The 27,132-nt window shown below is 40.5% G+C and overlaps 1 protein-coding gene across 4 annotated transcripts; it reads right to left on the minus strand.

Annotated features, from left to right (window-relative positions):
* Positions 1-2,154: 2,154 nt before the first annotated feature.
* LOC133570137 (uncharacterized) lies at positions 2,155-26,138 on the minus strand. 4 transcript variants are annotated; one of them, XM_061922835.2, is made up of 9 exons: positions 25,776-26,138; positions 25,606-25,674; positions 24,129-24,315; positions 13,817-13,992; positions 12,854-12,955; positions 10,664-10,967; positions 8,806-8,885; positions 8,147-8,386; positions 2,155-4,942 (listed from the first exon to the last, which is right to left on the minus strand). In XM_061922835.2, exons 1-9 carry the CDS (start codon positions 25,897-25,899, stop codon positions 4,332-4,334), a joined length of 1,893 nt encoding a protein of 630 aa, XP_061778819.2. In that variant the 5' UTR covers positions 25,900-26,138; the 3' UTR covers positions 2,155-4,331. The 4 variants fall into 4 exon arrangements, with proteins under 4 accessions (XP_061778819.2, XP_061778818.2, XP_061778820.2 ...); XM_061922834.2 differs by having other exon boundaries at positions 10,664-10,970; positions 25,776-26,135; XM_061922836.2 differs by lacking the exon at positions 25,606-25,674 and having other exon boundaries at positions 10,664-10,970; positions 25,776-26,133.
* Between the last annotated feature and the right edge of the window lie 994 nt (positions 26,139-27,132).

Genomic DNA, 27,132 nt, shown 5'->3' on the forward strand with positions numbered 1-27,132 from the left:
AACTTCCGGTTGGGTTTGTTCGATACCAAAATAAAAGCCGTTGGTGGTGGTGTGTTCTTAACCTTGTTGGAGGTACCGAACCCCATCAGTTTCATATGCGCATTCACCGAACTCTCCCTTAGTGAAAAATACAATGTTGTTTTTTTTCAAATTCAATACAAAGTTATATGTTTTTGGTAACACTTTAGTATGGGGAACATATTCTAAGTAACAAAGACTTAATTTAGAGTTTTTTGGACACTAGGGCAGGGGTCGGCAACCCGCGGCTCTAGAGCCGCATGCGGCTCTTTAGCGCCGCCCTAGTGGCTCTCTGGAGCTTTTTCAAAAATGTATGAAAAATGGAAAAAGATGAGGGGGAAAAATATATTTTTTGTTTTAATATGGTTTCTGTAGGAGGACAAACATGACACAAACTTCCCTAATTGTTATAAAGCACACTGTTTATATTAAACATGCTTCACTGATTCGAGTATTTGATGAGCGCCGTTTTGTCCTAATTATGGCGGTCCTTGAACTCACCGTAGTTTGTTTACATGTATAACTTTCTCCGACTTTCTAGGACGTGTTTTATGCCACTTCTTTTTCTGTCTCATTTTGTCCACAAAACTTTTAAGGTTGTGCATGAAAGGTGAGTTTTGTTGATGTTCTTGACTTGTGTGGAGTGCTAATCAGACATATTTGGTCACTGCATGACTGCAAGCTAATTGATGCTAACATGCTATTTAGGCTAGCTATATGTACATATTGCATCATTATGCCTCATTTGTAACTATATTTGAGGTCATTTAGTTTCCTTTAAGTCCTCTTAATTCAATTTATATCTCATGACACACTATCTGTATGTATATGGCTTTTAATTTTTTGCGGCTCCAGACAGATTTGTTTTTGTATTTTTGGTCCAACATGGCTCTTTCAACATTTTGGGTTGCCGACCCCTGCACTAGGGGAGCATATTCTAAATAACAAAGACTTAATTTAGAGTTTTTGGACACTAGGGGAACATATTCTAAGTAACAAAGACTTAATTTAGAGTTTTTTGGACACTAGGGGAACATATTCTAAGTAACAAAGACTTAATTTAGAGTTATTTGGTTAGGGTTAGGGTTAGAGGGTTAGGGCCAGGGTTAATAAGTACTTAATAATGACTAGTTAAGAGCCAATATGTTACTAATGTGCATGTTGATAAGCAACTAATTTATGGTGAATATGTTCCCCATACTAAGGTGTTACCATGTTTTTATACTGGTGCACAAAATGAACCGTGCATGAACATCACCTTGTTCAAAGAACAAAACCAACACAGTGCATAAACTCACAACAAATTACACATCTGCAAATCAGTGTGACTTCTGCTGTTGTCGTATTCGTAATACGCCGATAGGGAGAAGTTTGTATTTACACGATGAGTCGGGTGTGTTTTGACCTCCGCCGAACCCCTAGGGTTCGATCGAACCCAGGTTAAGAACCACTGGTGTAAATCTTTTAAGCAATTGTTGCTGCCTTTAAACCAGTGCTTCTCATTTATTTTCTGTTCCTTCACTACGGTTGGAAGGTTCACCCTCCCGCCCCACGCTCGTTTGCGATCATAAATAGGATCAATTGTCAGTAAAATTGTTATAAGTACACCTCTGCAAAACATTGTATCCTCATGGACATTAAATTAAAAAAAAAACTTAGATCAACTTACAACAAAAAATGGTTTTATTAAGAAATGTTTTAGTCTGTAACCCAAAATAAAGTGCATCAATTTGCCTGGAATTAAAAAAAAAAAGGTTTTATCCTTATTTGTAAAGTGAATTATATTTCTCCAGTGAATCAAAGCGCTTTTACTAAGTTACATTTAAACCAGTGTGGGTGGCACTGAGAGCAGGTGGGTAGAGTGTCTTGCCCAAGGACACAACGGCATTGACCAGGATAGCGGATTCGAACCTGGAACCCTCAACTTGCTGGCACGGCCTCTCTACCAACGAGCCACGACAAATTTAAACTATAAACATTTTTTAATCGACTTAAAGCATTTGATAATGAAAAATAAAATTAAAAAATTTTAAATTCATTCAAATTCATCAGCAACTCAGGAGCACAATATATAAAACACTTTAACTTACAAAGCCAAAAAGGAATAAAATAATTTGTGATTTAAAAAAAAAAAAATTTAATCAATACAAATGTGGGAGTCGGTATTAATGGCTACAATGGGCACACTTTGCAGTGCACAGCGTTTCCGTACTGCATACTGATAAAGCATGTTCCCTGGGGCCCCACCACACTTTTTGAGAAGCACTGCTTTTAAAGATTCACAAATAGTTCATGCTTATACAATCAGCCCCAAAATGTTTAATTATTGACTGTCAATACTGTGCACCACAGATGTCAAACTCAAGGCCCGGGGGCCAAATCTAACCCAACACATCATTTTAAATGACCCGCCAAAGCCTGGAAATAACATGCGTCAATAAATACTTTGTTTATGTCTATTTTGACACAAAAAATACATGCACTGCCTGCAGTTGCTTACCATGTAAACTTAAAATATTAATACAAATATACTATCATACATTTTAAAATGTTAAAATACTTAAATATCTGTTTGACTTATGATTTATATAGTTATCCATGAAATTGTACAGTGACAAAGACAACAGATTTAACGGTAACAACTGTCAGCTGAGTCATCAGAATATTACCGTAAAAAAAAACTAAACAGAAATACACTCCAAAAACAACCGTATATTTTAGGGTTAAATCAAAAAGGCAGCTCAGTTGCCAAAATCCATCCATCCATCCATTTTCTACCGCTTATTCCTTTTGGGGTCATGGGGGGCGCTGGAGCCTATCTCAGCTACAATCGGGTGGAAGGCGGGGTACATCCTGGACAAGTCGCCACCTCATCGCAGGGCCAACACAGATAGACAGACAACATTCACACACTAGCGCCAATTTAGTGTTGCCAATCAACTTATCCCCAGGTGCATGTCTTTGGAAGTGGGAGGAAGCCGGAGTACCTGGAGGGAACCCACGCAGTCACGGGGAGAACATGCAAACTCCACACAGAAAAATGCCGAGCCCGGGATTGAACCCAAGACTACTCAGGACCTTCGTATTGTGAGGCAGATGCACTAACCCCAAAATGTTATTCTAAAATAAAATAAAAAGTTTACAGTGTAGGTAAAAAGCATAACGATGGTGGGGTGATATAGGAGTGGCCGTGCCAGCAATTTGAGGGTTCCAGGTTCGAACCCCGCTTCTGCTATCCTAGTCACTGCCGTTGTGTCCTTGGGCAAGACACTTTACCCACCTGCTCCCAGTGCCACCCACACTGGTTTAAATGTAACTTAGATATTGTGTTTCACTATGTGAAAGCGCTTTGAGCCACTAGAGAAAAGCGCTATATAAATATAATTCCCATTCACTTCATAACCAAACACATAGGCAATTGTATAACAATATCATGAAGCAAATCTTTACATTGACATTATTTACGGTTACAAGCGCAGCCATAATTGTGAGATGGCCCTCAATAAAAACGAGTTTGACACCTATGCAAGTGTACTATGTACAATATTGAAATAGTACTTACAGCTATTACCCTGTGTGAACCCAAATAACACCAAACAGTGTTAAAGACTTACAGAGCCTGTGGCTCGAGTATGTGAAACAAATCAGTCTGGAAAAACAATCAGACTTAGATTGATTCAAACATGGTCACTGGCGCAATGTCTTCGAGTTTGAAGAAGGTTCTGACAACTTTTAATTACTCTGAAAACCAGTCAACAATCGAACAAGACACATTCTGGCATTATTTTGAAGCATTCCTCTAAATAAATAAATAAATGATAAATGGGTTATACTTGTATAGCGCTTTTCTACCTTCAAGGTACTCAAAGCGCTTTGACAGTATTACCACATTCACCCATTCACACACACATTCACACACTGATGGCAGGAGCTGCCATGCAAGGCGCTAACCAGCAGCCATCAGGAGCAAGGGGTGAAGTGTCTTGCCCAAGGACACAACGGACGTGACTAGGATGGTAGAAGGTGGGGATTGAAAACCAGCAACACTCCGATTGCTGACACAGCCACTCTACCAACTTCGCCACGCCGTCCTAATGTCTAAATCAAGTTGATATAAATTACAACACTGTAACGTGTTCAACAAGGTTAAAAAGGACAAGAAATGTATTTTCAATCAATTCTTATAAACAGAATAGCAGCAAGTGAATCGGTGCTTCATATTCAGCTCAGCGTTCAGATAGTACATTAGTAGCACAGATGAACACAGAGTGTTTTTCTTCCAAGAAATAACATTTGCAGGATGACATGGCGATTTATACCACAGTTTGTTGTTTAGGTCTCCCCAATGGCTTTGTTGGAGGTTTTGGCTTCTTGTCGTGAATCATTCTATGCGATCTGTAGCCTTGAAAGTAATAAAAAGACTTCCCACATATTTCGCAGGTGTAGGGTTTCTCTCCGGTGTGAACCCTCAGGTGCACTTTAAGTGTCTCGGCTCGTGTGTAACTTTTCCCGCAGATTGCACACAGGTGAGGGCGTTCTCCGCTGTGAGTTTTGAGGTGCACTGCGAGGTAGGAGGCATACAGGAAGGCCTTGCCGCACTGCTCGCAGTGGTAGTTCTTTTCCCCGCGGTGGGCCAACTCGTGTCGTTTGAGGCTGCACGACGAGATGAAAGTTTTTCCGCACTCGGAGCAGGCGAACGGCGAGTTCGTGGTGTGAATACGGCTGTGGATTTTTAACGACTCTATGTTTTTGAACGGCTTGCCGCAGATTGGACAAGCGTGAGGCTTTTTGTGACTGCTGCGGTGCTCTTCAAGTTGATCTTTTAGGGGGAAGTTCATTCCACACTCTCCACACACATGATTTGTGACTGAGGGCGATTCTGTAGTGGGACTCTTCTCCTCCGCTAACGTCCAGTTTGACTCTCCTGAGGGCAAAATATAGACATTTACAATGCATCCGCTTCACTTTTTCCACATTTTATGTTACAGCCTTATTCTGCCTTATACTGGCCCCAATATGGACTGGACTCTCATATTATTACATACCTGCCAACTTTTGAAATCAGAAAAACCTAGTAGCCAGGGTGCAGGGGCCGCAGGCCCCGGTAGGTCCAGGACAAGGTCCTGGTGGGGGGTTCAGGTTCGCCCCCCGACGCAAAATGATTATTAGCATTCAGACAGGTTAAAATGTTGCTAAAACCATCACTTTTCTATCAGTCACAGTGACTTTTCAAAACAAAAATATTACAGCAAAAATCATATGGGTTGATTGACATGTTTATTCTGTAAGCTAACTTCAATAGTTTGAAATTATTTTGACAGTTAATGCCAGTTATCCTGTCAACCTTTCACAAGACTTCAATTTGTTAATTGAAAGTATAAACAGTATAAACACTTTTTACAGTAAACAAATGGTAAAACAGTACTAAACAATTCCATTAAAAAAAAATTGGTGTCATTATTAACTTTCTGTCCAAGCTTGTATAATCTACTGCCTTGTTCAATTGTAAAAAATATTCTGTGCCTAAAATTCACATTTCTATCACAATTATCATACTGTAAACATGGTAAGCTAACTTCATTAAAATTAATAGTCCTGTCAATAGTATGGAATTACAATTCAAATGTAGTTTTTTTGTAAGCCTTTCAAAAGAATTCAAAATATGAAAAATTAATGAAAATTAATTTAAGCCATCAGACACTTGAAAAGTGGCACATCACATCTCTAATGTAATCATTTTAACTTTTCAACAGAAATAGCACTGCAAAAATATTAAGGACATACTTCTGTATTTTGGTAGTTATGCTGTCAACATTTAACAAGATTTCGTCAACTTGGACTTGAAAGCATAAATAGTATAAACACTTTTAACAGTATAACAGTACTAAACAATTCCAATAGATAACATTGGTGTCATTACCTTTTTGTGGCTAAAATCCGAAAAACGTTGAAAGTTTTCCACTTGTATCGCTAGCAACGGCATTAGACTTGGTCTTTTACGTGGTCTTTTACATCGCTAATTCCTCCGTGTCCGATCGAAAAATCTTGTCTGCACAAGGTGCAATTCGCGTAGTTTTCACCCTTTTTGGAACGGATAATTATTCCCGGATAGGCTTTTGAATATTCTTCACGGAATGACTGCAGTTTTCTTTTCGGTTTAAGACTCGTTTGCGATTTTTCTCCGGCTGATTCAATGATCGTTCGCTCGTTTGGAAACAATGGCAACAGGTGCCTCGTGCTTGGCAGCGGTGCTATAAATAGCCTCGCGCATGGCATTCGGAATGGCTCGATAGGAAGTTACGGGAAGCAGTGTCGATTGTCATTGTTGTTACGCGATTTCGTGAATAAAACTTAAAAAAAAATATTTTTTTTTTTAATTAATGAAAAACCGTATTTTTTATCACTGCAACCGTAACCCGGAATAGGTTGATGAAAACCGTACTAATTACGGGAAAACCGGAGTAGTTGGCAGGTATGTTATTAACCGTATCCACTCGGCATCCATTGCACCGGTCACATAGGGGGGCGGGGGGATCCCCACATCTGCGGTCCGTTCCAAGGTTTCTCGTTGTTCCCATTGGGTTGAGTTTTTCCCACCCTGGTGTGGGATCTAAGCTGAGGATGTCGTTGTGGCTTGTGCAGCCCTTTGAGACACTTGTGATTAAGGCCTATATAGGTAAACTTTGATTAATTGATATTCCAAAAATTTTATAAATTCATAGGCCACCTACTAAGTGGCCTAGTCGTTAGAGTGTCCGCCCTGAGATCGGTAGGTTGTGAGTTCAAACCCCGGCCGAGTCATACCAAAGACTATAAAAATGGGACCCATTACCTCACTCAGCATCAAGGGTTGGAATTGGGGGTTAAATCACCAAAAATGATTCCCGGGCCCGGCATCGCTGCTGCCCACTGCTCCCCTCACCTCCCAGGGGGTGAACAAGGCGATGGGTCAAATGCAGAGGACAAATTTCACCACACCTTGTGTGTGTGTGACAATGATTGGTACTTTAACTTTAGTCCTCAAAATTTTAGCTAATACCCCATCATGACAATGTGAAAAAAAAAATGTTTTAAGAAAATTTGCAAATTTACATAAGTATTCACAGCCTTTGCTCAATATTTTGTTGATGCACTTTTGGCAGGAATTACAGCCTCAAGTCTTTTTGATTACGATGCTTGGCACACCTATCTTTGGGCAGTTTGGCCCATTCCTCTTTGCAGTACCGCTCAAGATCCATCAGGTTGGATGGAAAGTGTATATTTTCATCCAAGATGTCTCTGTACATTGCTGCATTCATCTTTCCTTCTGTCCCGACTCGTCTTCAAATTCCTGCCACTGAAAACCATCCCCAGAGCATGATGCTGCCACCACCATGCTTCAGGTGTAGAGATGGTATTGGCCTGGTGATGAGCGGTGCCTGGTTTCATCCAAACATGATGCCTGGCATTCACGCCAAAGAGTTCAATCTGTCTCTCATCAGACTAGAGAATTTTGTCTCATGGTAATAGTATTTTCAGGTGCATGTTGGCAAACTTTTTACAGAGAAATGGCTTCAGTTTGGCCACTCTACCATGCAGGCCTGATTGGTGGATTGCTGCAGAGATGGCTGTCCTTCTGGAAGGTTCTTATCTCTACACAGAGGAATGCTGTAGTTCTGACAGAGTGACCATCGGGTTCTTAGTCACCTCCCTGACTAGACTAAGATGAAAGCAGCAATGTAGAGAGACATCTTGGATGAAAACCAACGCTTCCCATCCAACCTGATGGAGCTTGAGAGGTGCTAAAAAGAGGAATGGGCGAAACTGCCCAAAGATAAGTGTGCCAAGCTTGTGGCATCGTATTTAAAAAAATGTAAGGCAGCAAAGTATTGAGCAAAATACTTATGTATATGTGTTTTTTAGTTTTCTATTTTTAATAAATTTGCAATTTAAAAAAAACAAAACATTTTTACATTGTCATTACAGGGTATTGTCTGTAGAATTTTGAGAACAAAAATGAATGTATTACATTTTGGAATAAGGCTATAACATAACAAAATGGGGAAAAAGCGCTGTGAATACTTCCTGGATGTACTGTATTACTAGGATTTATTTCACACTATAATAAATAGAAGTTGTTGTTCCCGACCTTTGTGAACCTTCATGTGTGTTTTGAGGTTCCCACTCTGCGTGAAGCCTCTTCCACATATGAAGCACTTGAAAGGCCTGCTCCCCGTGTGGATGACAAGATGGCGTTTGAGGGCAGTGTTATGAGGGAACACTCTGCCACAGGTTGGACAGTCGACGACCTTCTTGGCCCTGGGCCGCAGCTGGTTTGGTTTGGGATCCTCCATCGACGTATCCTGAAGGTGCTCATCATAGTCAGGCTCTACACAATACACATGACTCTGTATTACATTCAATAATGGATGGCCACTTGTACTGTATGTTCGTATCGGAACAGTGATTCTCAAACTGTGGTACACTAGCTCCATCTAGTGGTATGCCAAATAATCACTTGTTTAAATATTCAAACTATGTGTAATGTTACAGTGGCCAAAAATATTAAATATACTTGTTAAATATAACCTCCGCCTTGTTTTTAATGAATATTTAGGCCAATTATGTGACTGTATTTTAATGTTGGTCACTTTAGTGGTAATTGGAGAGCGGTACTTAGTGAAAAAAGTTTGCGAACCACTGTATTAGAACATTACAATTATGTGGACTAGGTGAATATTGTGTCAAAATTAGGATTCATGTCAATCCTACCAAAGAATCTTGAGTCTCCAAACATTAAGGTCTCACCAGTGTCATAAGAGGTATTCTCTGCCTTCCTGGTCTGCAAAGGATAATTCTCTGATGATATTTTTGTCTCCTTCTGATCCCTGAAATGCAAAAAGACAGCCCCACACCATAATCACTACATTTCACCCCTCTATTTAATTAACTGCAAAGTCTTTTAAAATCACCGGGTGTGTAGACCACAAAGCAACGATGTCGCGAATCAGCGCTGGGTCATAAAAAAATTGGCTGCAGGCAACCTCTGAGTCCTAACATATCGTTCTTATTAACTCCACCAGATGGCAATAGCTGCTGCTTAAGTATCATGAGCAATGTTCCCTCTAACTTTTCATGTTTGTGAGCAAACGCAAAAACTCCCTGAGCATTCAGTGGAGCCCATGTGAGCAACATCAGACGTGCACACTGTGGCTACACCAGCAGCACACCAGTCCCAAACCTGACTAAATAACAAGTTCAATCTCCATCCATCCATCCATTTTCTACCGCTTGTCCCTTTCGGGGTCGCGGGAGGTGCTGGAGCCTATCTCAGCTGCATTCGGGCGGAAGGCGGTGTACACCCTGGACAAGTCCACACCTCATTGCAGGGCCAACACAGATAGACAGACAACAATCTCTTATTATTATAATCAAATGACAGCAGTCATTTCCATGAGGTTATTTTCTAATATAAGTGTTTAGGCCCACTTACAATGACAATAACAAAAAATATTGTTTTTCATGAACTGTGTACTTGTATTGTTTGTCTGGGTGGAGGTCCTGCTTTGGAAATCATTTGTACCCCTTTCAGACATTGCATTTAGTTCCCATTAAAACATTCACATGTTGCACAATGAGATGTAAGCAGGGGATCATGTGTACATTCCTGCAACTTCCTGTTTGTAAAAAATTTTTTTTATTTATTATTTATTTAATATACTAACAGCATTTCATGATTAATATTTATAAATTAAGATTCCTAATAAATGACACTCGAATAAGCACACATTTGATTGGTAAATCATAGTGTAACGATCTGGAATTACACTTTATGTGTGGTGTTGGAGTTGTCCGACTTTTTGTGTGGCTGTAAACGCATCAGTGGCTAAGTGCCATATGTGCATGTGTTGGCGCAAGTAAGAAAGAGTGAGCGGCTGATGTTGATATAACAAAATTGCTTTTGGTCTGGTTTGTACTGCAGAAAATGACCAGTTTTGCTAGATATCATTTTTTTACTAATGTTTTGGTGATGTGTTTATGGCCGACAATAAAGAGTTTTGCTCAGTAAAGTGATCGATGGAATGCATGTCCTCAAAGCGTCTCGACAGACGCTACAATATTTGAACAACGATGACGAAAACTGTTTTCTCTGTCGTGTCCGTGTCGTGTCGAAAATTGTTATGCGCTTATTTTTTTTTTTGATTTTGTGCGTGGCATTAATTTGCCGTGCGCAGAGGACACGTGAGCAGTGCGCAATTGCACAGGCGCGCACCGTAGAGGGAACATTGATCACGAGTGGTTAGTGTCCAGCAGCTTTATCTACCTCTGCATGCACTTTGAACTGCACAAGTAAGTTGCGTAATTCAACAATTAGCTATTACAACATTGGTTCTCATGCTATTGTTCTTTTTACTTGTACAAGAAGACCTTGTTGTTGACGAGTTTTACATTCCACTTTGTCATTCACTTCAAATAATCTAAAGTTATAAAAATGTTGTTGTTTTTTTTTACAATGATTATCAAATTTACAAAATAACCACAAATTGTAGACCCCGCCCACTTTTCGGTTTAGTTAAATAAACGCCTCGGTTATTATTACAGCATTTGGGGTAGATAACCGTCTTTTGGAAGCAGATATGATAAAAAAAAACAAAAAAAAACATACCAAACACAAGTGCCTGGCATGTAGTCTGAATCGCTGCCTTGCTCCTCTGTGATGTCATCAAAAGGTGACATGTCAGACTCAGAGTCGGACGATTCATCCTCAGAGCACTGGTGGGTTTTCAAAAGGTCCTCGTTTTCCAACTTAATGCCACAGTGTGGACAAGCGTAAGGCTCCCCGTGACAATTGCCACCATCTTCTTCCAGTTCATCTTTTATAGGAGAAAGAATGCTGATCTCTTCCTCACACTCACAAACTGATTCTATATGGAGACTCTTCTCCTCCTCAGCTAATGTCCACTTTGACTCTCCTGGGAGCAAAAAGGAAAGATAATGTTTGTTATTTCCTACATCCCTGGAATATACACAGGACAAAAAAGTTTCCACATGCACCAACAAGCAGGTGACAGTTTAACAGCAATCTGGTAGGTTGGGAAATGTGTGTTATAAAGTGGGTAACACGTGCCCCATTTCTCACAATAAATAACAATTACAACAGTTGTTGTTGCTGTCCATTTAAAACAGAAAAAAATAGAAAAATATTATTTGTACGTAATATAAATAACATAGCTGTGCAAATAATACAAAATGTATTAAACTCAGATAAAACTCAGGCACTTTTTAATTCCAAGTCGACGATGTAATGGACTGTCACATAGTAAGTAAGTGACTTGACCTAATTGTGCAGCTATGATCTTCCTCACTTCGGCATACATTTTTGGCAGCATTTTTCCCCGCAATATATAACTCCAGAACAGTTTTGATTTGGGCTCACATGGTAAACAACTCAAATGGATGTTTTATCCAGACGCATACATTTGTCCAAATGTGGCCAAGCAGACGCATTGCGGGTTTGCTGGACGCCGTCTACATCGCTAAAAGAAAAATCTAAGGAGAATCTCTCTGCCATCTTCCACTAGTTATTTTAATATATAAACTCCTCTTCTCTTCTACGGCTCTTTCGTCGTCATTTTAGATGTGCATGTCTGTTGTGATTTCCCTTCTTGGTTCCATGACCCGCCCTATCTTGCCTCTGATTGGCCTGTCCGTAATGTTTTGCTCTAATCTTAACCAATCGTGACTCATCATTGTAAACAACTAACCAATCATGGATGTTCTTATACGCGTAAGCACGTCTTGGAAGGAGGAAGGGGAGGGGTTTAGTAGCCCATGGAGTTTTAAGAGGGAATGGGAAGCGGGGGAGAACAAGGAACACAACAAATAAGCGGTCTTTGGTCATTTTAACGTGAAATTAATTATATCGATATTACGGTATTTTCTTAATTCATATCTTGTCTATCTGTGTTGGCCCTGTGATGAGGTGGCGACTTGTCCAGGGTGTACGCCGCCTTCCGCCCGAATGCAGCTGAGATAGGCTGCAGCATCCCCCGCTACCCCAAAAGGGACAAGCGGTACAAAATGGATTGATATCTTGTTTAAAAATATATCGATATATCTTACAAACAGCGTAGATCATGTGGGACTTCTTCACTGTTTCTGAAGAAGATATTTTGAATGCTATTTGAACTATTGCTATTGGCAATATTCCACAAACCAAACCTTCAGCGAGGTGAGAGAAAAAAACATCTATCTTCAACACAGTAAACTTTATCAGCCACCTAAAACACCGGCATCACTACAACAGTGTTTTGAAAGCCTATAAAGACACATACGCTGCTTAAAAAGCTGCACCAGAGCCAGCGTCAAAGAAAGGCCAAGGGCTGGTTCGTATCGCAGCAGCGTTTGAAAAGTACAAAAGGTTTACCAGAGAGGGCTAAAGCAATTTGTGATTTCATCATGGAAATTATGGTGCTGGACGATCTGCCTTTTACCATCGTGTAAGATAATGCCTTTTGTCAGGAACAAATGTACAGGTACTGTTTGTAAAATCCACCTTTGTTGGAGTCCTTTTTTTAAATTAAGTACAACATGCACTGATATTAATGCGAGCCCACTTTTTTTTTTTTTAAACAGCATGTAAAAACCTATCAGTGCTTGCAGAGGTCAGTTCCAAATCTGTGAACCTTATCATTTCACACTTTAGCATCGTTTAACACGAGTATCTGACATTATAACAACATTTATAGTTAAAAAAAGAGAAAGGAGACATTAGGTCTCCTTTAACCATGAAAATATGGAGATGCATGCATGTATTTGCCTGCCTCAATTACCGGTAGTTAAAAAGGACACTTACGGATTGGACAATGGTTGTGGTTTTCTTCCGGCTCCTTGGACGTTTCCAGAAGATGCTTGTCAATGCTGCGCTCATCAACCAGTTCTGACTTTATGGTTTCCTCTAAATAAAAAACAAACAATAACAGTAGCAGGTGTTGAAAAGCAAAATAAAATCACTTCACTACTATTCTGTTTCAGGGTCAAACTCTCACCATCTTGCAACCTTCATTGACTGTGGAGGCAATATTTTAACTTTAAAATTCTCAGAAGTGTAACAACTGTTGAAAAGGTTCCTAATAAAAACTATTATTGGAATAAGTATTGGAAAAACTAAACAACGGATTTATTTTTATCTTACAAACTTAGAGGACATTCAAATGTACTACATTCAATATATTCGTTTCAGTTTCACTTTACGGTGTTAGCACTTTTATGACTTCTGCTCATGAAGTTGTGCGTGATTGTGCTTTCAGCTTTGGATTTGTGAGAATAGTAAAGTATTTTTCAAAGTGGCAAAAAGAGAAGAAATTAAAATCTCCCTTTTTCCAGTCAAGTCTTCAGTGATATAGATAAAATGTGATACATTTCACAAGGTTTGAAACAATCGTTATTATTGAAACCAGGACTTTTCAAAGTGTAAGGCGCCAGGGAGAATTTGAGAAAAATATAGGAATTTTTTATTCTCAAACCTGCTGTGCTAACTTCAGTTTGGTTTAAAGGCAAAACTAAATATATGTTTAGCTCCTAAAGTGAATGGGTAAAAACAATCTGGAGTAAGCAAAAAATATGCTCCAGAAAAACTGCTTTCGGGGAGTAGTGAATGCCTCAACACATTCTATTCTCACTGTGCCTCACTGTAAAACCCCTAATTTAAACCATCTGGATTTTTTAAAACATTTTTTATTCAGTTTTAATGATCACAGTATCTGCATTAAGACACAAATAAGATCTTAACTTATCTAAAATTAACTTGCAGTCTTACCTGAAAGAGGCCCAAGTAACCTCGAGTCTGCAAACATTGATAACGGCTCGATAGCGGCAGATGCAGTGGTCCTCTGCATAATAGACATCTGGAGTTCACAAACATAGTCTTTTAATTCCTGGTTTGTGGTCTGCAATGGACATTCCTCGGATGTTCTTTGAGTCACCTTCTGATACCTGAAACACCATGAGACATTTGCATCAAGAGGGACAGATGTATATGTATTATACATGCCTTACAGTTTATTCAATTTAAAACCAAATATGACAAGCAATTAGAGACCTCAGCTAATGTACAATAGAGGTCAGTATAGTTTATGTACAGTCACAAGGTTTCCCCCAGGGTCTTTTTTTAGATTTGCTTGAAACAGTGGATTTTTCCGCACAATTATTCGCCCTTAAAACATAAATTTTTAGTAATAAATATGATAACAGTAGAGCATCATGTTTGTATTCAATTATAGGAAGTGTGTTTGTCCTAAACATTCCTGCCACCTCATTTTACACACTACGGCATTTTTTAAAGTCTTTTATTTTTTGACAATTAGACAAAAATAACGTACCGTGGCCTGAATGTCGTGACAATATCGTTTGATCCATACAAGTTATTGACACAGATTTGTTTTTGAATGTATATGCAGTGGTGTACCATCAGGGCCAGCAAGGCCTTCTCTGCTGACCTAACATAACCAGAAATCATGATCATAATTAAAGATAAAAGTATTTTTTTATTTACTTTCCCTAAATATCTAAAGGTATTCATATTCTCTTCATGTCATATTATGCTCCTTCCAGCGCTGTTGTTTTTAGGTTATAGAGTTTTTATCCAATCAGAATTCAGCTAGCTTATGTTGCCATGCTGTACCAAATCTGCCAGAGCCTTCAGAATCCATCCATCCATCCATTTTCTACCGCTTATACCCTTTTTTCGGGTCGCGGGGGGCGCTGGAGCCTATCTCAGCTACAATCGGGCGGAAGGCGGGGTACACCCTGGACAAGTCGCCACCTCATCGCAGGGCCAACACAGATGGACAGACAACATTCACACTCACATTTACACACTAGGGCCAATTTAGTGTTGCCAATCAACCTATCCCCAGGTGCATGTCTTTGGAGGTGGGAGGAAGCCGGAGTACCCGGAGGGAACCCACGCAGTCACGGGGAGAACATGCAAACTCCACACAGAAAGATCCCGAGGCCGGGATTGAACTCACGACTACTCAGGACCTTCGTATTGTGAGGCAGATGCACTAACCCCTCTTCCACCGTGCTGCCCTGCCTTCAGAATCAACAATGCATAAATATCTAAAAGTATTCATATTCTCTTCATGTCATATTATGCTCCTTCCAGCGCTGTTGTTTTTAGGCTATAGAGTTTTTAACCAATCAGAATTCAGCTAGCTTACGTTGCCATGCTATACCAAACCTGCCAGAGCCTTCAGAATCAACAATGCAGGCGTCTATGCGCTGTAAGTAAACGGGCACAAACATTTGACAGACAGCTGTGATAGCCAATAAGATCACGAGTTGTTGTCAGTAAGGCCTTTTAGCTGGCCTAAGGCAAATATATAGTGATGTTATCAGCTAGGTGACATAAGAACTCTGTTTCCCAGCATGCAACAGTAGTGAAGAACATGCCAGTAGCACCTGCAGTAGGATGTTTTCGATGAGCTCACGCTTCGTCTACATATTTTGTGCATAGACAAGCAAACGCATATATTTGCAAGGAGAAATTACATCTTGTGAGATGTAGTCCAACCCTGGAAGCTAGCTCAGCTGTCCCGGCGATGAAATAGGGCGCCACTGGCTTAAACAGCGTCGAATGGGTTCTACAAATTGTGAGTTTAAACATTTTATTTCTTTATTTTTTCACATTTTATATGTTTTTTGCAATTTTAATTTTGACAGTACCACATAAGATATGTTTTAAATGCGCCAGAAAACAACCCGTTTTGTACACTGATGTGGTGCGTAAATATGTTACTGTATAGTATTTCTCCAGCAATGGTCATGTGGTGACATAAATGATGGTATTTTGAGAGGTCATCACTGAAGGCCTAGGTGGGAAACGCACGGCGCGCCACTGTGTTATATATTCATAATGAATGCACTGCACAGGAATTGTTCATTTAACCCGCAAACAATACTGTCTCTTAACAAAACTAAACGGCGCAGCTCGGCCACATATTCCATGACTGTTTCATTGGGCTTGCGGTTACGAGAGTCAAAGTTGTACTTCACTGGGCTTTGGGTCATAGTGATTGTTCATTAGTCAGTCTACAAAATCCGCTACACCTCCTTGATACCGAAGTACATGTCAAACTACGTCCATAACGTAAATGACCGCCATAACCACAACACCAGGGGGAGCGCCACTAACCACGTTAAACACAGATTCCGATCTAACAAAGGTCTTAACTCATTCTCCTTCTATGCCACATCAATATGGAATGCGCTCCCAACAGGTGTAAAAGAAAGGGCATCTCTATCCTCCTTCAAAACCGCAATAAAAGTACACTTCCAGGCAACTTCGACCCTAAACTAACACCCTCCCCGGATTGTTAATAATCAAATGTAAACAATCAAATGTAGATACTATTCTTATGCCTTCTGATCTCGCTCTCTCTCTCTCTCTATGTCCACTACTTGCTGTACATATCCTACCAAGTCAGACCTACACTGTTTCAATATCCATTTCTCTGTTCTCAATTGTTGATGACTTATGATAACAACCATACCTACCCCCCCCCCACACACACCCCGAATTGTAAATAATTCACTGTATACACCCTGATGATTATCTTGTGTGATGACTGTATTATGATGATAGTATATATGATAGTATATATCTGTATCATGAATCAATTTAAGTGGACCCCGACTTAAACAAGATGAAAAATGTATTCGGGTGTTACCATTTAGTGGTCAATTGTACGGAATATGTACTTCACTGTGCAACCTACTAATAAAAGTCTCAATCACCTCCCCGGATTGTAAATAATCAAATGTAGATACTTGTTCTTATGCTTTCTGATCTCTCTCTCTCTCTCTATGTCCACTACTTGCTGTACATATCCTACCAAGTCAGACCTACACTGTTTCAATGTCCATTTCTCTGATGATGCAATTGTCAAAGTGTTGATATCAACCTAACCCCGCCCTCTCCACATCCCACACCCCGGATTGTAAATAATGTAAATAATTCAATGTATACAGGTAAAAGCCAGTAAATTAGAATATTTTGAAAAACTTGATTTATTTCAGTAATTGCATTCAAAAGGTGTAACTTGTACATTATATTTATTCATTGCACACAGACTGATGCATTCAAATGTTTATTTCATTTAATTTTGATGATTTGAAGTGGCAACAAATGAAAATCCAAAATTCCGTGTGTCACAAAATTAGAATATTACTTAAGGCTAATACAAAAAAGGGATTTTTAGAAATGTTGGCCAACTGAAAAGTATGAAAATGAAAAATATGAGCATGTACAATACTCAATACTTGGTTGGAGCTCCTTTTGCCTCAATTACTGCGTTAATGCGGCGTGGCATGGAGTCGATGAGTTTCTGGCACTGCTCAGGTGTTATGAGAGCCCAGGTTGCTCTGATAGTGGCCTTCAACTCTTCTGCGTTTTTGGGTCTGGCATTCTGCATCTTCCTTTTCACAATACCCCACAGATTTTCTATGGGGCTAAGGTCAGGGGAGTTGGCGGGCCAATTTAGAACAGAAATACCATGGTCCGTAAACCAGGCACGGGTAGATTTTGCGCTGTGTGCAGGCGCCAAGTCCTGTTGGAACTTGAAATCTCCATCTCCATAGAGCAGGTCAGCAGCAGGAAGCATGAAGTGCTCTAAAACTTGCTGGTAGACGGCTGCGTTGACCCTGGATCTCAGGAAACAGAGTGGACCGACACCAGCAGATGACATGGCACCCCAAACCATCACTGATGGTTTGGGTTGGTTTGGTTTGCATTTCCTTTGGAAATCGAGGTCCCAGAGTCTGGAGGAAGACAGGAGAGGCACAGGATCCACGTTGCCTGAAGTCTAGTGTAAAGTTTCCACCATCAGTGATGGTTTGGGGTGCCATGTCATCTGCTGGTGTCGGTCCACTCTGTTTCCTGAGATCCAGGGTCAACGCAGCCGTCTACCAGCAAGTTTTAGAGCACTTCATGCTTCCTGCTGCTGACCTGCTCTATGGAGATGGAGATTTCAAGTTCCAACAGGACTTGGCGCCTGCACACAGCGCAAAATCTACCCGTGCCTGGTTTACGGACCATGGTATTTCTGTTCTAAATTGGCCCGCCAACTCCCCTGACCTTAGCCCCATAGAAAATCTGTGGGGTATTGTGAAAAGGAAGATGCAGAATGCCAGACTCAAAAACGCAGAAGAGTTGAAGGCCACTATCAGAGCAACCTGGGCTCTCATAACACCTGAGCAGTGCCAGAAACTCATCGACTCCATGCCACGCCGCATTAACGGAGTAATTGAGGCAAAAGGAGCTCCAACCAAGTATTGAGTATTGTATGCTCATATTTTTCATTTTCATACTTTTCAGTTGGCCAACATTTCTAAAAATCCCTTTTTTGTATTAGCCTTAAGTAATATTCTAATTTTGTGACACACGGAATTTTGGATTTTCATTTGTTGCCACTTCAAATCATCAAAATTAAATGAAATAAACATTTGAATGCATCAGTCTGTGTGCAATGAATAAATATAATGTACAAGTTACACCTTTTGAATGCAATTACTGAAATAAATCAAGTTTTTCAAAATATTCTAATTTACTGGCTTTTACCTGTATACTCTGATGATTAACTTGTGTGATGACTGTATTATGATGATAGTATATATTTGTACCATGAATCGTTTTAAGTGGACCCCGACTTAAACAAGTTAAAAAACGTATTAGGGTGTTACCATTTAGTGGTCAATTGTACGGAATATGTACTTTACTGTGCAATCTACTAATAAAAGTCTCAATCAAAAAAAAGGAGTACCAGCTCGTCACAGGACTTATCTTTCGGCTTGTCGGGGCTGAGAAGGTTGCGCATCAGGATGCTCCGACACTTACTAAAATTGCCTTTTGCCTGCCGGCATCATCAATTTCGTCGGCTGCAAAAAACTGCTTGAATATTTTAGTATACTCATCCCACGTCTGATTATTATTATTTTTTTATCTAACGCTGCTAGCGTGCCAATGTTAGTCATAGCTCTTCTTAGCTGATAGACTGTGCAGCCCCTGGTTTAGCAAGGGGTTTACACTCACGTTGTTTTGAGTCTCCTTTCTTTTAAAAGTCCATCGTCACCAATACGATGTTATATCTTCACAATGAACGCACTTTCTTTGTTGTTGTTTACTCGTCGTCTAGTAGCACACATGGCTTGGCGCACTCTTCTTCGAATGCCAAATTACATCGGCAGGAGATAACCTAACAACGAGTGCGCCCTCTATTGGCCTATCTATTATAAGTGTAAAGTTGTCATTAAGGAAAACCCAAAACGAATAATTATCTCTCAAGGGAGCCAACCAGTGACGTGCGGTGAGGTTGATGGCTGGTGAGGCACTGACTTCATCACAGTCAGATTTACAAACATATGAACCCTAAAGAGTATCTTATTCACCATTTGATTGGCAGCAGTTAACGGGTTATGTTTAAAAGCTCATACCAGCATTCTTCCCTGCTTGGCACTCAGCATCAAGGGTTGGAATTGGGGGTTAAATCACCAAAAATGATTCCCGGGCGCGGCGCCGCTGCTGCGCACTGCTCCCCTCACCTCCCAGGGGGTGAACAAGGGGATGGGTCAAATGCAGAGGACAAATTTCACCACCTAGTGTGTGTGTGACAATCGTTGGTACTTTAACTTAACTTTAACTTTACACATACAAACTGTAGCAAACAAAAAAGCACATTTAATAAAAAAACGTTATTATGGTCTTACCTTTACTTATAAATGTGCCGCTGTTGTGCTGGATTAATGAACCCCCTGATGGGAGTGTTATATCAACTAAAGCCCTCACTTCAACTTTTCACGTGCAAGATTGAATCTATTTAAAAAAGTGTAACCGAGGGTTTATAAATGTCGCCTATACTGTATGAAACTACAAAATAACAAACACAGAGGCTCCAGTTTACACAAGGACCACTTTATTTACCTTCTTTCAAAAACTTCCGCTCCACTCCGTGTCGTCACTTCCACTCTTAGCGCCTTCAAAATAAGAGCTCAAGGCATATACTGTATAACAGCGCATAACAGGAACTTAACATCACAAATAGGAAAGCCCATAAAAATAGGTTACAAAAGTTATTTAATAAGAAGCCAAAAATTGCAAAAACAATAATGTTCGTGTTGGGGGGAGTTGTGAATTAGGTACACCTGCAGTCTGCAAGTGTACCTAATGTTGTGGCCCTGCAGTCATTCACAACTCCTCCAACACGAACATTATTGTTTTTGCACTTTTTGGCTTCTTATGAAATAACTTTTTTAAATAGAATCAATCTTGCACGTGGAAAGTTTAAGTGTGGGCTTTAGTTGATATAACACTCCCGTCAGGGGTTGCCGTGCATTCTACGGCGGGTGTGCAGGAGGCGAGCCTCAGCCAGTGTGTCTTTTGCAGCCGTTTTATGATCGCTCAGCACAAGAAATACGTTACACACATACAGTTGTTGACAAAATACACTGTACCGGTACATTATATACCTCAGCTAACTAAACTATGGAAATGTATAATATAGTTCAGATAGCAATACGGTCTCACTGCACAGCAGACCAGCAGTTAGCCGAGTCCGTCCATGTTGAGGCACTGAGTGACGTGCCTCGACTGGCTGCTGTTCACCGCACCGTCTCTTCTCAGTATTTGAACGGCAAATGTGAAAATTCAGCGATTTCGAATAAAAATAATCTAAAACTGGTTAAGTTAAATGGAAAATAACTTTATAGTATAATCACTGGATACATTTAACAAATTAATATATATTTTTTTCTTTTTACATTTTTTTTCTTTCCATGATGGCAGGTGAGGCCCTGCCTCACCTGCCTCTAGTGACTGCACGTCACTGGAGCCAACATAAATGTATACATACCGGTACACAAGTAGGCTAATTAAAGATTATCTACGATACCACAGTATATTTACATTTATTTGGCATTTTTAAAAAGTATGTATACAGTGCATTTCCCCCCTAAGCCTTCAGTGATGACCTCTCAAAATACTATCATTTATGTCCCCACATGACCATTGCTGGAGATATACTATACAGGAACACATTTACGCACTATTGGGCATTGTACAAAACGGGTTATTTTCTGGCGCATTTAAAAATCAATAAACCCGCATCAGCAATTAAAACATATCTTATGTGGTACTGTCAAAATTAAAATTGCAAAACGTCAAAAAATAAAGAAATAAATTATCTGAACTCACATTTCATCGCCGGGACAGCTGAGCTATCTTCCGGGATTGGCCGACATCGTCTCACAAGATGTAGTTTATCTTTAAATATCCTTCTTCAAAATGGCCTTGCAAATATATGTGTTGTCTTGTATAATCATAAAATATGTAGACAAGGCGTGTTGGCTGAGTTCTTTAAGTTTACTCCACAGCGTGCTCATCAAAAACATCCCGCTGCATGTCTACATTCAACAACCTAAACGGGCTACTGCTATGGTCTTCACTACTGTGGCCTGCTGGGTAATAGAGTTCTTATGTTACCTAGCTCATAACATCACAATATATATCTGCCTTAGGCCATCTAGAAGGCCTTACTGACAACAACATGTGATCTGATTGGCTATCGCAACTGTCTGTCAAATGTTTGTGTCCGTTCACTTACAGTGCACGGACGCCTGCATTATTGATTCTGAAGGCTTCAGGCAGATTTGGTACAGCATGGCAACATAAACTAGCTGAATTCTGATTGGATAAAACCTCTATAGTCTAAAAACAACAGCGCTATAAGGAGCATAAAATGACATGAAGAGAATATGAATACTTTTAGATATTTAGGGAAAGTAAATTACCCTATCTCTAAGGGAGAGCCCCGCCACCTGGCGGAGCAAACTAATTTCGGCCGCTTGTACCCGTGATCTTGTTCTTTCGGTCATAACCCAAAGCTCATGACCATAGGTCATGAAGCTCTGCCATCCGGCGGGAGCTCAAAGTAAAGCCGCTGCTCCTCCACATCGAGAGGGGCCAGATGAGGTGGTTCGGGCATCTGGTCAGGATGCCACCCGAACGCCTCCCTAGGGAGGTGCTTAGGGCACATCCGACCGGTAAGAGGCCACGGGGAAGACCCAGGACAAAAAAAACAAAAAAACATATACACTGTGGTGGCCTCTGCGGTGTTACACGCCATCGTCTGCTGGGGTGGGGAGACAGGAGCAGACCCAACAAAGCAACCAAGACCACCCTCGGCCGCCCACCAACTATTATCCGTATGCTCATTATTATTCCTATTGTAGCCCTTGTTTACTCATAAATTCCATCCATCCATCCATCCATCCATTTTCTACCGCTTGTCCCGTTCGGGATCGCGGGGGTGCTGGAGCCTATCTCAGCTGAATTCGGGCAGAAGGCGGGGTACACCCTGGACAAGTCGCCACCTCATCGCAGGGCCAACACAGATAGACAGACAACATTCCCACTCACATTCACACACGAGGGCCAATTTTTAATGTTGCCAATCAACATATCCCCAGGTGCATGTCTTTGGAGATGGGAGGAGGCCGGAGTACCTGGAGGGAACCCACGCAGTCACGGGGAGAACATGCAAACTCCACACAGAAAGATCCCGAGCCCAGGATCAAACCCAGGACCTTCGTATTGTGAGGCACACGCACTAACCCCTGTGCCACCATGCTGCCCTACTCATAAATGAGTTTGGGTTATTTCAAGTGTGTATACGTACTATATAGTTTCAAAGACTATGTCTCCCGGCTGGCCTGGGAACGCCTCTGCATCCCCCGCCCGGGAAGAGCTGGACGAGGTGGCTGGGGAGAGGAAAGTCTGGGCTTCCCTGCTTAGGCTGCTGCCCCTGCGACCCGACCTCTGATAAGCGGAAGGAGATGGATGGATGAATGGGAAAATAAATAAAAAATTACTTTTATCTTTAATTATGATCATGATTTCTGATTATGTTAGGCCAGCAGAGAAGGCCTTGCTGACCCTGATGGCAGTTTTCAGAGATATGACGTCTCAATAACCACACCCCTAGCCACGCCCATGCCCCCGCCCGCCACCGTTACTTTGGCAATCAGTAGGAAACCCTCTCTTGGATTAACTCATACTTGCCAACCCTCCCGGATTTTCCGGGAGACTCCCGAAATTCAGCGCCTCTCCCGAAAACCTCCCGGGACAAATTTTCTCCCGAAATTCAGGCGGAGCTGGAGGCCACGCCCCCTCCAGCTCCATGCGGACCATACGTCCTCCCAGCGCAGTAACAACACACAACAACAGCAGTCACGTTTTCGTCTACCGTAAAGCAGTTCGTCTGCCGTAAACAGCGATGTTGTGACACTCTTAAACAGGACAATACTGCCATCTGCTGTACATGCATATGTGACAACAACATCTACGGCTTTTAGAGAGTGCAGTGCACAACTGCGCACACAACAAGGAGACGAAGCAGAATGCATCATCAGAGAGGGTGTTCAGCATGGTTAGAAAAATAGTGACAGAGAATAGAACAAGGATGGACAATTCAACCCTTAACTCAACAATGAGTAGATGAGTGTTATGTGTGTGTATATGTGTAAATAAATGAACACTGAAATTCAAGTATTTCTCTTATTTATTTATATATATATATATATATATATATATATATATATATATATATATATATATATATATATATATATATATAATAAAATAAATATATATAAATGATAAATGGGTTGTACTTGTATAGTGCTTTTCTACCTTCAAGGTACTCAAAGCGCTTTGACACTACTTCCACATTTACCCATTCACACACACATTCACACACTGATGGAGGGAGCTGCCATGCGCAAGGCGCTAACCAGCACCCATCAGGAGCAAGGGTGAAGTGTCTTGCTCATAGCTAGAATTCACTGAAAGTCAGGTATTTCTTATATATACTTGGTGAATTCTAGCTGTAAATATACTACTCCCCTCTTAACCACGCCCCCAACCACCTCCCGGAATTGGAGGTCTCAAGGTTGGCAAGTATGGATTTACTTTAGTAGTGGAAATCATTAACTTGGGTTTCTGTGTGTTCTACCCTGAAAAGTTAAAACAATAAACTGTAATAAACCATGACAAAGTAACAAGTGACTATACTTACGAGTCCAGAAGCACGAAGGCCAGCTCCTCGTCTGTCTTGCATCCAACATCTTCTCGCAGTTGTCTCCAGCCTGTAAATGCGTGTCCAATGTTGACTCTCGTCCGGTCTCTCACTCGGTCCAAGTCTCTTTTCCTTTTCTTCGCTTCGGCCGTCCTCACCCTCTTCTTTTGCTTCTTCTTGGTGGAGTCTGCCATGATGTAAAAAGCAAGGTAGGACGGCTAGCTGGCTAGCTTCCCCTCCTCCTAGCTCGCGGCTACTTTAGCTTCTCCTTGAACCCCTTTAAGTTAATGACTCCTTTCAGCTAGACCATCACGTCGCTTCCAGGGCGTTTTAAAGCCCTAAAACAAGCATGTTTGTGGTAATTACAAGGTAGCGTACAGTCCCGACATGGTGCTGATGCTGCACCTGTAGCTTGACTCTCCATTGGTACACGCCGTTTTCACGGCCTCAACAAACCCAATATCTCAGTTTTTCACACGCGTTATTCTCAAAACATATACGTGATAATGTTTGTTTAACGCTCTGCCCTACACAGTATGTTCTTTATCGAACCTCTGGTGGTGCGTTGATAACGAGGGGACCAGTGTTGCCCACTCCCCAGTAAGCAAAGTAGCTATTGGCTGTCATAGAAGTCGCTAGATGACGTCATCGCATCATTTGCATAATTCCTTGCCAATGACACTTAAGGAGTGAAGATAAACGTCGTGGGAGAGAAAACAAGTGCATTTAAAAATGCTAAGTATGACCACAACAACAAATTGACTTTCTTCTGTTGATTTCTTAGTTTGTTTTTTAAAATGTAATTCGATTTTGTCCTGGATTGTTAAATACGCAGCTCCTAAAGCATGGGTGCCAAACTCTGGCCCGTGTAATTTCACTTGGCCCTTGAGAAGATATCAAATTAACACTCGAGCTGGCCCGCCGATGATATTCAGCGCCAGTGCCGCGGTAACACTGCATTCACCGCTAATTCTCATACTACGTCACGTCCGCTTTTCACCCAGTCCAACGAATGCTGGCCCAGTCACATAAATGTGCGGCTTCTGCAACACACACACACACACACACGACCAACAGCGATACTGGTTACACTGAGGGTGCCCGTATAAATAACTTTAACACTGTTAGAAATATGCGCCACACTGTGAACCCACACCAAACAAGAATGACAAACACATTTCGGGAGAACATCCGCACCGTAACACAACAGAACAAATACCCAGAATCCCATGCAGCCCTAACTCTTCCGGGCTGCAATATACCCCCCCCCCCGCGCTACCACCAGGTTGATGGCTGTCATATCTGTGGAGCTGTAGATGATGTCAATCATCCTTTTTGTGGAATGTGAGAGTGTTTTGGGAGGGGATCAGAGATTGGCTTTGAAACAAGGATGTGGAGATGTCCCAATTCGCAATAGAAGAGATCAAATTTGGCATATTTATAAACAATGGTAACATAGAAATTGTATAGCCTTTACCTTTAGGCTGATACTGAGGGCGACTGTGTTGACTTAGTTTGACGCGTGCAAAAGATTCAATGTCCAGTACTGTGGAAATATGTTTGAATATGACAGTCCGTTTATTTTAAGCTATCAAAATGAAATCAAATGTAGACTATAGAACATAATGTCATTGTTAGTATGCTGACCTTGAATTGTCACAGCAGCGAGACCTGACCACGCACGGCACGGCACGGTCGAAAACTGTTTGTGTTCTCCATGAAATCTACCCCCCAATGCTCCCACCTGAACACAATTAAATGTGGTTACCATGGCAACCGCACCATAGCAACGGTCCCATCCCTGTCAACACTTCCTGGTTCTCAAGAGGAAGTGGGCGGAGCAATCTGCCGAAAAGGAAATTCAGCATGAACAGAGGCCAGCAATCAATTAGAGAAAACAAAATAAAAACAATATAAACAAATAAGGAGATTTGGCTCCAACAGAAATGCTCGTCAATATTATTATGCTTCAAGCTAAAATCTTTTTACATCATTGTCAAGTTCTGAAAGTAAAACCAAAATGTTCTCATTGACTTAATGCTTTCAAATTAACAATACAATCTTGGGGAATTATTATAAGTACAAAAGACCTTCAATTGATATCCTTGTTAAAAACATTTAAAATGATTTAGATAGCCCTTTTTGTCTTTTTTATTTTATTTTTTATAGTATTGTTACTCCATCTCTATTTGCTTTTGTTTTATTTTCTTGATGTTGAAAATGCCCTGACTTATGTGTGAATTTTAAATGTATGTTTGTTGGTCAATAAAAAAAATAAAAAATAAAAACTCGAACGCTTTACTTCCTATAAGCAACGTCACTTCCCTATCTCTCCCCCGGAAGTCCCGCCCCCCAGCCAAAGTAATTGGCTAACACCCCGTAGCCAGCCGCTACAATAAGTAATTATATTTAATTTCATTTTTTTTTTCATTTTTATTTATCTCCTTCATTGATGTGCATCTTTGATCGATAGACAATTATACCACAATTATTCAATTATACATTTACACACCAATGCCTGAGAAGGAGCAGGATGAAAAAAATCTTATGTTTTCCTGGCCCCCTTCAACATAATACGTAGTCTTATTTAATAATATAAAATAAACCAACAATTACATCCAAATATAACGAAAACAAACAAAAAAACACAACAAGTGCAAAACGTCATGAAGTACAAACCGAACAAAAAAACTAAATAAATATACACCTCACGGGATGATACAAAACAAATACAAAACTAGGCAAAAAATAAGTAAAATAATAAATATAAAGAAAAATGTAAACACTTATGGCTGTCCATATCTTATTGTTCTGTCTTTATATATATTTTTCAATTGGAATATATTTTTTACAATCTTTTAAAGAGAATTCCATAGTTTAACCCCCACCACTGATATGCACATTTGTTTTAAAGTTGTACTTGAATACTGATGTTGGAAATTACCTTTTCTTCTATGCTCTTCATTCTCAGAAGTGATGACAAACATTTTTTGTAAATTTGCTG

This window comes from Nerophis lumbriciformis, linkage group LG27, assembly GCF_033978685.3.
Source record: "Nerophis lumbriciformis linkage group LG27, RoL_Nlum_v2.1, whole genome shotgun sequence".
Taxonomy (NCBI): Eukaryota; Metazoa; Chordata; class Actinopteri; order Syngnathiformes; family Syngnathidae; genus Nerophis; species Nerophis lumbriciformis.

Bases quoted from the DNA above. Each gene is read 5' to 3' on its own strand.
- LOC133570137 (XM_061922834.2), bottom strand. From the start codon at position 25,899: ATGGTAACCACATTTAATTGTGTTCAGGTGGGAGCATTGGGGGGTAGA. The intron at 25,675-25,775 runs GTCAGCATACTA...ATATTTCCACAG, and splicing joins CGCTGCTGTGACAATTCAAG to TACTGGACATTGAATCTTTT. The intron at 12,956-13,816 runs GTAAGACTGCAA...TTTTTTATTTAG, and splicing joins GTTACTTGGGCCTCTTTCAG to AGGAAACCATAAAGTCAGAA.